At 45.5% G+C, this 13,099-nt stretch overlaps 1 protein-coding gene across 7 annotated transcripts in view; it reads right to left on the bottom strand.

Moving 5' to 3' along the window:
* Positions 1–4,195: 4,195 nt before the first annotated feature.
* LOC110526840 (histone-lysine N-methyltransferase KMT5B) overlaps positions 4,196–13,099 on the bottom strand; it is a 34,689-nt gene continuing 25,785 nt past the window's right edge. For all 7 annotated transcript variants that reach the window (XM_036981630.2, XM_036981629.2, XM_090223260.1 and 4 more), the window contains exons 8-10: positions 9,325–9,461; positions 8,845–9,053; positions 4,196–8,615 (exon numbers count right to left, since the gene is read on the bottom strand). In XM_036981630.2, the coding sequence (XP_036837525.2) occupies positions 6,754–8,615; positions 8,845–9,053; positions 9,325–9,461 (2,208 nt within the window). In that variant the 3' untranslated portion in view covers positions 4,196–6,753. The remainder of the gene's footprint in view (positions 8,616–8,844; positions 9,054–9,324; positions 9,462–13,099) is intronic.

Raw genomic sequence — 13,099 nt, 5'->3', positions numbered from 1 at the left:
CCACATATCACAGTCAGTGTATTAAACTAGGCTAGGCTACCACATATCACAGTCAGTGTATTGAACTAAGCTAGGCTACCACATATAACAGTCAGTGTATTAAACTAGGCTAGGCTACCACATATCACAGTCAGTGTATTGAACTAAGCTAGGCTACCACATATCACAGTCAGTGTATTGAACTAAGCTAGGCTAGGCTACCATATATCACAGTCAGTGTATTAAACTAAGCTAGGCTACCACATATCACAGTCAGTGTATTGAACTAAGCTAGGCTAGGCTACCACATATCACAGTCAGTGTCCTAAGCTAGGCTAGGCTACCACATATCACAGTCAGTGTATTGAACTAAGCTAGGCTACCACATATCACAGTCAGTGTATTGAACTAAGCTAGGCTACCACATATCACAGTCAGTGTACTAAGCTAGGCTACCACATATCACAGTCAGTGTACTAAGCTAGGCTACCACATATCACAGTCAGTGTACTAAGCTAGGCTACCACATATCACAGTCAGTGTATTAAACTAGGCTAGGCTACCACATATCAAAGTCAGTGTATTAAACTAAGCTAGGCTAGGCTACCACATATCACAGTCAGTGTATTGAACTAAGCTAGGCTACCACATATCACAGTCAGTGTATTGAACTAGGCTAGGTTACCACATATCACAGTCAGTGTATTAAACTAAGCTAGGCTAGGCTACCACATATCACAGTCAGTGTATTAAACTAGGCTAGGCTACCACATATCACAGTCAGTGTATTAAACTAGGCTAGGCTACCACATATCACAGTCAGTGTATTGAACTAAGCTAGGCTACCACATATAACAGTCAGTGTATTAAACTAGGCTAGGCTACCACATATCACAGTCAGTGTATTGAACTAAGCTAGGCTACCACATATCACAGTCAGTGTATTGAACTAAGCTAGGCTAGGCTACCACATATCAAAGACAGTGTATTGAACTAAGCTAGGCTACCACATATCACAGTCAGTGTATTGAACTAAGCTAGGCTAGGCTACCACATATCACAGTCAGTGTACTAAGCTAGGCTAGGCTACCACATATCACAGTCAGTGTATTGAACTAAGCTAGGCTACCACATATCACAGTCAGTGTATTGAACTAAGCTAGGCTACCACATATCACAGTCAGTGTACTAAGCTAGGCTACCACATATCACAGTCAGTGTACTAAGCTAGGCTACCACATATCACAGTCAGTGTACTAAGCTAGGCTACCACATATCACAGTCAGTGTATTAAACTAGGCTAGGCTACCACATATCAAAGTCAGTGTATTAAACTAAGCTAGGCTAGGCTACCACATATCACAGTCAGTGTATTGAACTAAGCTAGGCTACCACATATCAAAGTCAGTGTATTAAACTAAGCTAGGCTACCACATATCACAGTCAGTGTATTAAACTAAGCTAGGCTACCACATATCACAGTCAGTGTATTAAACTAAGCTAGGCTACCACATATTACAGTCAGTGTATTAAACTAACCTAGGCTAGGCTACCACATATCACAGTCAGTGTATTGAACTAAGCTAGGCTACCACATATTACAGTCAGTGTATTAAACTAACCTAGGCTACCACATATCACAGTCAGTGTATTGAACTAGGCTAGGCTACCACATATCACAGTCAGTGTATTGAACTAAGCTAGGCTACCACATATCACAGTCAGTGTATTAAACTAAGCTAGACTAGGCTACCACATATCACAGTCAGTGTATTAAACTAGGCTAGGCTACCACATATCACAGTCAGTGTATTGAACTAAGCTAGGCTACCACATATCACAGTCAGTGTATTGAACTAAGCTAGGCTACCACATATCACAGTCAGTGTATTGAACTAGGCTAGGCTACCACATATTACAGTCAGTGTATTAAACTAGGCTAGGCTACCACATATCACAGTCAGTGTATTGAACTAAGCTAGGCTACCACATATCACAGTCAGTGTATTGAACTAAGCTAGGCTACCACATATCACAGTCAGTGTATTGAACTAGGCTAGGTTACCACATATCACAGTCAGTGTATTAAACTAAGCTAGGCTAGGCTACCACATATCACAGTCAGTGTATTAAACTAGGCTAGGCTACCACATATCACAGTCAGTGTATTAAACTAGGCTAGGCTACCACATATCACAGTCAGTGTATTGAACTAAGCTAGGCTACCACATATAACAGTCAGTGTATTAAACTAGGCTAGGCTACCACATATCACAGTCAGTGTATTGAACTAAGCTAGGCTACCACATATCACAGTCAGTGTATTGAACTAAGCTAGGCTAGGCTACCATATATCACAGTCAGTGTATTAAACTAAGCTAGGCTACCACATATCACAGTCAGTGTATTGAACTAAGCTAGGCTAGGCTACCACATATCACAGTCAGTGTACTAAGCTAGGCTAGGCTACCACATATCACAGTCAGTGTATTGAACTAAGCTAGGCTACCACATATCACAGTCAGTGTATTGAACTAAGCTAGGCTACCACATATCACAGTCAGTGTACTAAGCTAGGCTACCACATATCACAGTCAGTGTACTAAGCTAGGCTACCACATATCACAGTCAGTGTACTAAGCTAGGCTACCACATATCACAGTCAGTGTATTAAACTAGGCTAGGCTACCACATATCAAAGTCAGTGTATTAAACTAAGCTAGGCTAGGCTACCACATATCACAGTCAGTGTATTGAACTAAGCTAGGCTACCACATATCAAAGTCAGTGTATTAAACTAAGCTAGGCTACCACATATCACAGTCAGTGTATTAAACTAAGCTAGGCTACCACATATCACAGTCAGTGTATTAAACTAAGCTAGGCTACCACATATTACAGTCAGTGTATTAAACTAACCTAGGCTAGGCTACCACATATCACAGTCAGTGTATTGAACTAAGCTAGGCTACCACATATTACAGTCAGTGTATTAAACTAACCTAGGCTAGGCTACCACATATCTCAGTCAGTGTATTGAACTAAGCTAGGCTACCACATATCACAGTCATTGTATTGAACTAAGCTAGGCTACGCCACCACAGTCATTGTATTAAACTAAGCTAGGCTAGGCTACCACAATCATTGTATTAAACTAAGCAAGGCTAGGCTACCACAGTCATTGTATTAAACTAAGCTGCGCTAGGCTACCACAGTCATTGTATTAAACTAAGCTAGCCTAGGCTACCGCAGTCATTGTATTAAACTACGCTAGGCTAGGCTACCAGAGTCATTGTTTTAAACTAAGCTAGGCTAGGCTACCACAGTCATTGTATTGAATTAAGCAAGGCTAGGCTACCACAGTCATTGTATTAAACTACGCTAGGCTAGGCTACCAGAGTCTTTGTATTAAACTAAGCAAGGCTAGGCTACCACAGTCATTGTATTAAACTAAGCTAGGCTAGGCTACCAGAGTCATTGTATTAAACTACGCTAGGCTAGGCTACCACAGTCATTGTATTAAACTACGCTAGGCTAGGCTACCACAGTCATTGTATTAAACAAAGCTAGGCTAGGCTACAACAGTCATTGTATTAAACAAAGCTAGGCTGAGTTCCAGCTAAGACATGGTCAGTTCCAGGAGGTGGTGCTCGGCCTGTGTTTAGTTGATACATCAGTCATGTAAAACTTGCAAGGGGCTGTTGTTATGGAATAGGTCAAACCAGACAAACCATCTCCACTCACTACATAGAAAACAACTTCCTGCTTAACCGCTGTATCCAGGCAACAGAGCCTAGTGAAAAATACATTAGTCCCAAGACTTAAAAAATAAAATTAAAAAAAGAAGCCCTTTGAAAAAGACCTCTATCATGACTGCCAGGGGTACTCCGTACAACTGAGACGGCCCACTTCTACAGCCCTACTTATTGTGTTTCCTTCTCCCTGGTAGTTTGATCATATGTATTGATTGGATGGGAAGTGCATTCACTTGGGGTAGTATTCATTAGTGTACACCATAGGTAAAAACATTTATTATTGGGACACATTTTTTTGGTAGATCCCTGCCGTTTGGTTCCTAGTGAATACGAGACCCAGGCTCCACGTTCAGTAGGCTTAAAGTATTGGAAACATTTCAGATACCAAAAAAATATATATATAAAAAAAAAATGAGTTGAATAATTCCTTATTCTAACATGTTTAGAAGCAAGACATTAACCACAGAAAAATAAGTTTATTCTCACAAAGAAACTTTATGTTTTCAAGTATTCCAAAACGGTTAAATAAGTACAGGGTGTGTTCACGTGATGTTGTTTTACATACTGGACATAAAAGCACTGCTCTGGTTTAAAGGTCTGTTTTAAGTGTTTCCCCCCCCACTAACCCAACGCAACACTAAAAAAATGTCTGCAAACGATTCACATTTCTTTGTTTGTTTGTTTGTTTGTTGTTATTGAATTTCATCAAATCAGAAATGTCGACAGCTGGCTATTGAACATAAGATCACACAGTAACACCTGGAACAGTACAGAATGGAGAGTGACCGGCGTCCATACAGGGGGAGGTACACGGTATAGCCAGGGTTGTGTTCATTAGGGCACACAACAGAAAATGTTTTGCAACAGAAAAAAAAAAGGGAAAAAAAAGTGACAATTTCTTATTGGACAAGTCAAGGAAGCCCCCCTCCCCTCCTCTTTTTGTGCCTACATGAACACAACCCCTGTTTATCACTGTGATCCGCTGCTTGCTGGTGATATGAACAGTACAGGACAACAGAAAGTGGAGTTAACATTCATCTCAGTTGATCCCTTGATTAAATCTGGCAGTTCAGTACTTCCACACTAAAAAGACTGGTTTCCCAGACAAGGATTAAAGACTAAAACAAAAACAGTTGATGGAGAATAGCTTGGTAGTTCGAGGCTAGTCTGAATATGTCTGGGAAACCAGCCCTAAAATAACTCAAACAGAAAGACTATACAGAAAGACTGGGGGGGGGGGAGTGTTCCCGTAGTTACAGTTACCGAGGGACGACCTACAGTTCTTCACCTTCTGATAATCATTTTTTTCTAAAAAACTAGGCCTTCGACAGATCCCCCCCCCCCCCCCCCCCCCCCCCCCAAGAGTTGTTTGTAAGGCACCTAATACTGTTTGTGAAAAATGACTATTTCGTTGGGGATAACATTTCGATGAAGTCGTCATGTGTTCATTATGTTTGATTTGGAGCTAAAGAAAAACAACAACTAAATACTCTGGTGAGTCTGAACTCGTTTTCCAGAACATGATTCAGTCTTCCTGTCACATGACTTCTGGTCTTCTTCGTGTTACTTCCTGATGACGTGTTTAAAATAAAAAAAAACAGCAGACAGCGTACACGCCATGTATTCATTTAACAGATTAGTGTTTAAAAACGTTAAACCTCTCGTGGCTAGACGGTATACAGCATGTGTTCTACGGAGGGCTAAAGTGGATGCCGGTTTTCGCTCCTCCACTTGTACTCGATTGATGACTCAAGGTCACCTAATTAGTAAGGAAACTCATCTGACCTGGTTGTCAAGGTCTTAAAAGGAACAACCAACAAAAACAGCAGACACTTTGGCCCTCCGTGGAATGAGTTTGACACCCCTGGTATACAACAACGGTAAAAAATTCATCGTTGTACGTTGGAGTCGGGTAGAATATTAGCATTTCAGCTAACCCCAACCCTTTCCCTAACCTTTAACCTAATTCTCCTAACCTGCTAGGAAGTTGATTCTGTCCGTAGCCGTATACGATCTAGTCAAAACCCAATCAGAGGCCCCAGAAATCAGAAATGAAGCTTAAAAATTACCAAAACATTGGTCCATTTGTTGGCTTGTCAATGACCCATTACCCATCATGCTGTAAACAGTACTGTGTGAGCTTTAAACACATTTGGGATATTGCAGCCAGGGTCAACGTTCTCTTAGAGAATAACAAAAAAACACAGCCAGGAGGACAGGAGGAGCAGGGTTGGACTCAATTCCATTTCAATTCAGACAAGGAAGCAAACTGAGAGATTCCAATTCCAATTCGGAATTCCTGTTTGTTTCCGGAATTGGAACGGAGCTCAAGACCCTGATGAGCAGCTGATAGAACCCACTATGATTCCAGTGTGTTGGTGGGACTGAGTTCACTCATGAGTTGGAACGGTTATAGAAACCTGTCATTATTACTACAACTGAATGGATTGATCCCTATCAGAACGTTACTGGACCCATATCCCCATATAATATGGGGTTTTTACAAAAACTCAATTTAAAAATAAAACAAAACAACAAAAAAAGAGTCTGGTTTGCCAACAGAGTTTAGAATTGCGTACTGTGAGACAAAATGTAAAATAAAAAAGTTCAATAAGTCTGTCTGTGGGACAAGAGGATAGTCACCATAATATCTGTACACCTTCTACAATATTCATGTTCATTATGAATATTAAATCATGACAGAAGTGCATTCACTTTTTCATTTATACAAACATCTTCCTTCTGATTCGCGTAGTTTTCTTTTTTTGTTGCAACTTTATAAGTTATTTTTTAATGTTTTAAATGACTGTACTTCTTTAAACATCATCAACACAACAGTTGATTAGTGAGTCAAGTGTTTTCTGTACATGTAAAAGGTGGAGTGATGGACTTGAGTCCCAAAATGGCACCCTATTCCCTACCTAGTGTACTGCTATTTACCACACACAAAAGTAGTGCACAGCATAGGGAACAGTTTGACATTTGGGACGCAGCTATGAACTCCATTCAGAGAGCTTTATCAGGCGTTTAGCCTCAGAGACTGGTCTTCTCTCCTCCGGGATGAGATATCGATGTCTATTGAGTCTTTCCCCACGATGAGACGCAACCGCTTCGCTGGCGGGAGTGGAATGAAATCGTCCTCAAACTCATCGTCAAAGTAGTCATCCTCCTCCTCCTCCTCCTCCTCATCATCATCAGACGAAGACTCATCTACCACAATGTTTTGTATCCTGTGCCCCACGTGGTTCCCACCGTTCCTGGCTTCCAGGCCGAAGGCCCCGCCACCCAGACCGCAGCCCTCCGTGTCCCCCCTGTTGTCGGTGTGCGTCTGGGCCCGTCCGTCGTCCTCCCTCTTCAGCTGGATCTTCAGCTTGGTGGAGCTGCTGGTGCTGTGGAGCCCGGGAGGCCCAAACCCGTTCAGCTTGGACACGTGGTAGGAGCTGCAGGAACTGCCCTTCTCCCTGTCCTGAGACGGGTCCTTCCTGAACATAATGCTGATCTTGGACGTTGATGAGGAGGAAGATGACGAAGAAGAGTTGACCGGGGGTTGGGCGGTAGGCTGCGGCGTCGTGGTGGTGCTGCTAGCCTGCTGCTGCGTGCTGATTGGCTCGCTGGGCTCGTTGGTCTTGCTGCTGCTGCTGTCTCTGCGCCGGCGGAGCGTCAGTTTGGGGATCCCTCCACTGTTCTCCAGGATCAGCTGGGCGTCGTAGCGCGTGATCCGCTGTTTCTTCTTCCCTTTGCTCTGCGCTCTGTCCCCCCTGTGACTCCGGTAACCTCCCTTCTCTTTATGCCGACGCCCTTTCTCCCTCCCCTTGTTCCTGTTCCTGTCCTCCCCCCGCTCCCTTCGGAGGGGCTCCCTCCCCTTGTTCCTGTTCCTGTCCTCCCCACGCTCCCTCCGGAGGGGCTCCCTCCCCTTGTCCCTGTCCCTGTCCTCCCTCCCCTTGTCCCTGTCCTCCCCCCGCTCCCTCCGGAGGGCCTCGCTCCCCCTGTAGTCCCAGTGGTGCTCTGGGACAGAGAGGCCCAGCAGCATCTTGTCGCAGTCTGCCGTGTCGGCAGTACTGTGGTGGTGACGGGGTTGTTGGGAGGACGCCACCGGGGCCACCGCTACCGGCGGGAACAGCTCGCCGTACGACGAGTCCTCGCACTTTATCGTCCGTTCGGGCCGGAGCTGGGTGAGCTGGCTGCGTCTGGTACATACCCCTCTGCTCGTGTAGCCAGCATCCAGACCTCCGCCCAGCTCCGAGCCCAACCCGTGACCCAGGTACTGCTCCAGGTCAGCAGGCTCAGTTTTAATCTCCACCCCTCCAGGGACGGTGCCGTGGCCCTCCAGGCCCCCGGGCTCCAGTTTAACCCCAGCTGACCCGGGTACAGCCTCCTGGACCTTTACCAGGGTCCTGGTGGACCTGCGAGTCCTGTAAGTGCAAGGCTGGTTCTGGCTGCCCTCGCGGACTGCCGGGGTGTTGTTCTCCTTGGCCGCATGGCGGGTCAGACACCCCCGCTGGCCCAGTGCTGTCTGGACTGGTCCCTGTGCATCCTTCTCCGTCTTCACCGACACGCCCGCCTTACACAGCGGCGACGTCCTCGGCTCCCGGAGACCCAGGCGACCAGGCCCGGCGGTACCCAGCACCTCCCCCCGGGCCGCCGCCGACGCCACCGCCGCTTTGGGCTCCGAACCTCTGCCCCTGCTGCATCTACTGCGCAACCGGACCTTGGAGAGCGAAGGCCTGGCGGGTTTGGATCGCAGTCTCTTTGGTATCCTGCCAGTGTCTCTGTGACTTTGTTTAGAAGGTGAGGTAGAGGTTAGTGCTCTGGAAAGAGACGGTCTGCTTCGAGTTCTGGTTCTGCTGAACTTCATATTGGAGGAAGTCCTTTTCCTTCCAGCTGAGGGGGGTTGGGTGGGGGGGGGGGGGGGGAGAAGAGAGGGGGGAAACTAAACATCAGATCAAATTGTGGTTTGTTTTATACATTTGAAATAAAATAAAAAAATCCCCAAATTCAGCATAGAGAATTCTAACAATACAAGGGGAGGGGATCCACCTAAAACCACAAACTGAATGAACCCCCAAAAACCTCAGCCCTAATTTCAACCCTGGTGTCAACCTGTTCTTACACGTGTGTGTGTTTGGCATGTCCTGAGAGTCTATGTCGGTGTGGGAGCCCACGGAGTGGCTGTCGGAGTTCCTGCTGCCCTCTCCTCCTGCCTCCATCTTCTTCAGCCGGTTCAGGCGCTTGTCCGTCTCCCGTAACCCGTACGCGCTGTTGATCACCGGAGCCTCCGCCGGCAGCCCGGCCTTGGATTTGAACGCGCCAGTGAGACGTCTGTACAACAAACAAACAAACAAACGGACCAGTAAAGGTCACAACACAATGTGCCTTGGGTAAACACATTGTGTTCATATTCCTCCAGCCATATGAATAAACACTGCTTATTAAAAAAATGTTTTTATGTTTTATTGTGTATTAAATTGTGCCTCTACGTCACATTACCTCAAATGATGTACCCCCCCAAAAAAAAGGAGAGATGGAAAAACCAACAGATTTGTGTTGTTATTCAAAATCAACAGAAAATGGACGCCGAGACCATACATACCGTTCACACGTGTAGCATTCACAATATTCGTTGTTCTCCCCGAAGAATCCGTCGCCGTAGTAACAGGAGATCTCCTCTCCCGGTTCGATGTCCCTTAGCACCTTGACACAGGCCGTGTCACGACCCGTCGACACAAACTGGAACACACCAAGACACTCATTAACCACCTTCAGCCATCCAGATACACAACTACACTCATTAACCACCTTCAGCCATCTAGATACACAACTACACTCATTAACCACCTTCAGCCATCTAGATACACAACTACACTCATTAACCACCTTCAGCCATCTAGATACACAACTACACTCATTAACCACCTTCAGCCATCTAGATACACAACTACACTCATTACCACCTTCAGCCATCTAGATACACAACTACACTCATTACCACCTTCAGCCATCTAGATACACAACTACACTCATTAACCACCTTCAGCCATCTAGATACACAACTACACTCATTACCACCTTCAGCCATCTAGATACACAACTACACTCATTACCACCTTCAGCCATCTAGATACACAACTACACTCATTACCACCTTCAGCCATCTAGATACACAACTACACTCATTACCACCTTCTGCCATCTAGATACACAACTACACTCATTACCACCTTCAGCCATCTAGATACACAACTACACTCATTAACCACCTTCAGCCATCTAGATACACAACTACACTCATTACCACCTTCTGCCATCTAGATACACAACTACACTCATTAACCACCTTCAGCCATCTAGATACACAACTACACTCATTAACCACCTTCAGCCATCTGGATACACAACTACACTCATTAACCACCTTCAGCCATCTAGATACACAACTACACTCATTACCACCTTCAGCCATCTAGATACACAACTAAAACAGTTAGAGATTCATTACCACCTTCAGCCATCCAGATACACAACTAAAACAGTTAGACACCAGGGACAGTATTTACAACGAGTCTCTGAGAATACGTGCTGATCTAGGATCTGTTTAGCCTTTTAGATAACTACTGTTACTCTGTTTATTATCATCTATACAGTCACTTTACCCCTACCTACACTGATGTTACTGTCTGTTTATTATCTATATATAGTCACTTTACCCCTACCTACACTGATGTTACTGTCTGTTTATTATCTATATATAGTCACTTTACCCCTACCTACACTGATGTTACTGTCTGTTTATTATCTATATATAGTCACTTTACCCCTACCTACACTGATGTTACTGTTTATTATCTATATATAGTCACTTTACCCCTACCTACACTGATGTTACTGTCTGTTTATTATCTATATATAGTCACTTTACCCCTACCTACACTGATGTTACTGTTTATTATCTATATATAGTCACTTTTACCCCTACCTACACTGATGTTACTGTTTATTATCTATATATAGTCACTTTACCCCTACCTACACTGACGTTACTGTTTATTATCTATATATAGTCACTTTACCCCTACCTACACTGATGTTACTGTTTATTATCTATATATAGTCACTTTACCCCTACCTACATGTACAAATGACCTCGACTAGCCTGTACCCTCCGCACACTGAATTGGTGCCCATGTATATAGCCTTGTTATTGTTGTTGTTTCTTTAGTTTATTGTTGGTTAAGGGCTTATAATAAGCATTTAACGGTAAGGTCTACGTTGTATTCAGCACATATGACAAAATACAATTTGATGAATACGATTATATGGAGGGGACGGACATGATCCTAAAATCAGCACTCTATAAATATGGACCCTGAGGTAACCTTTAATCACAGGTGGGTAGCAGAATCCCAACACTGAAGGGAACCATTCAAAGCAAAGAAAATTATTAAAAACTTTTAAAGAAGTGAACATTTTCAGTCACAACTTTAAGGTGTTTTTTGTTGTCACCAAGAAAGAAAAAATATATTATTATTTGCAATGTAATAATTTATTGTCTGTGTGTGAACCACCCTCTTTCTGCCATCTTAATCAATACACCAAGTGTATTGTGTTAACCTCATTCCACTCTCACCAAGGGTAGCAGCCTATTGTATTGAGCCCTGGGCTTCGTCACTCTCACCAAGGGTAGCAGCCTATTGTATTGAGCCCTGGGGGCTTCGTCACTCTCACCAAGGGTAGCAGCCTATTGTATTGAGCCCTGGGGGCTTCGTCACTCTCACCAAGGGTAGCAGCCTATTGTATTGAGCCCTGGGCTTCGTCACTCTCACCAAGGGTAGCAGTCTATTGTATTGAGCCCTGGGCTTCGTCACTCTCACCAAGGGTAGCAGCCTATTGTATTGAGCCCTGGGGGCTTCGTCACTCTCACCAAGGGTAGCAGCCTATTGTATTGAACCCTGGGCTTCGTCAATCTCACCAAGGGTAGCAGCCTATTGTATTGAGCCCTGGGGGCTTCGTCACTCTCACCAAGGGTAGCAGCCTATTGTATTGAGCCCTGGGGGCTTCGTCACTCTCACCAAGGGTAGCAGTCTATTGTATTGAGCCCTGGGCTTCATCACTCTCACCAAGGGTAGCAGCCTATTGTATTGAGCCCTGGGCGCTTCGTCACTCTCACCAAGGGTAGCAGCCTATTGTATTGAGCCCTGGGCTTCGTCACTCTCACCAAGGGTAGCAGCCTATTGTATTGAGCCCTGGGGGCGTCATCACTCTCACCAAGGTTAGCAGCCTATTGTATTGAGCCCTGGGGGCTTCGTCACTCTCACCAAGGGTAGCAGCCTATTGTATTGAGCCCTGGGGGCGTCATCACTCTCACCAAGGGTAGCAGCCTATTGTATTGAGCCCTGGGGGCTTCGTCACTCTCACCAAGGGTAGCAGCCTATTGTATTGAGCCCTGGGCTTCGTCACTCTCACCAAGGGTAGCAGCCTATTGTATTGAGCCCTGGGGGCTTCGTCACTCTCACCAAGGGTAGCAGCCTATTGTATTGAGCCCTGGGCTTCGTCACTCTCACCAAGGGTAGCAGCCTATTGTATTGAGCTCTGGGGGCGTCATCACTCTCACCAAGGGTAGCAGCCTATTGTATTGAGCCCTGGGCTTCGTCACAATCACCAAGGGTAGCAGCCTATTGTATTGAGCCCTGGGGTTCATCACTCTCACCAAGGTTAGCAGCCTATTGTATTGAGCCCTGGGGGCATCACTCTCACCAAGGGTAGCAGCCTATTGTATTGAGCCCTGGGCTTCGTCACTCTCACCAAGGGTAGCAGCCTATTGTATTGAGCCCTGGGCTTCGTCACTCTCACCAAGGGTAGCAGCCTATTGTATTGAGCCCTGGGCTTCGTCACTCTCACCAAGGGTAGCAGCTTATTGTATTGAGCCCTGGGCTTCGTCACTCTCACCAAGGGTAGCAGCTTATTGTATTGAGCCCTGGGCTTCGTCACTCTCACCAAGGGTAGCAGCCTATTGTATTGAGCCCTGGGCTTGGTCACACTCACCAAGGGTAGCAGCCTATTGTATTGAGCCCTGGGCTTCGTCACACTCACCAAGGGTAGCAGCCTATTGTATTGAGCCCTGGGCTTGGTCACACTCACCAAGGGTAGCAGCCTATTGTATTGAGCCCTGGGCTTGGTCACACTCACCAAGGGTAGCAGCCTATTGTATTGAGCCCTGGGCTTGGTCACACTCACCAAGGGTAGCAGTCTATTGTATTGAGCCCTGGGCTTGGTCACTCTCACCAAGGGTAGCAGCCTATTGTATTGAGCCCTGGGCTTGGTCACACTCACCAAGGGTAGCAGTCTATTGTATTGAGCCCTGGGCTTGG

Source organism: Oncorhynchus mykiss, chromosome 26, assembly GCF_057628025.1.
Source record: "Oncorhynchus mykiss isolate SJ-2025 chromosome 26, ASM5762802v1, whole genome shotgun sequence".
Classification (NCBI taxonomy): domain Eukaryota; kingdom Metazoa; phylum Chordata; class Actinopteri; order Salmoniformes; family Salmonidae; genus Oncorhynchus; species Oncorhynchus mykiss.
This window is presented reverse-complemented; position numbering and strand designations above follow the sequence as displayed.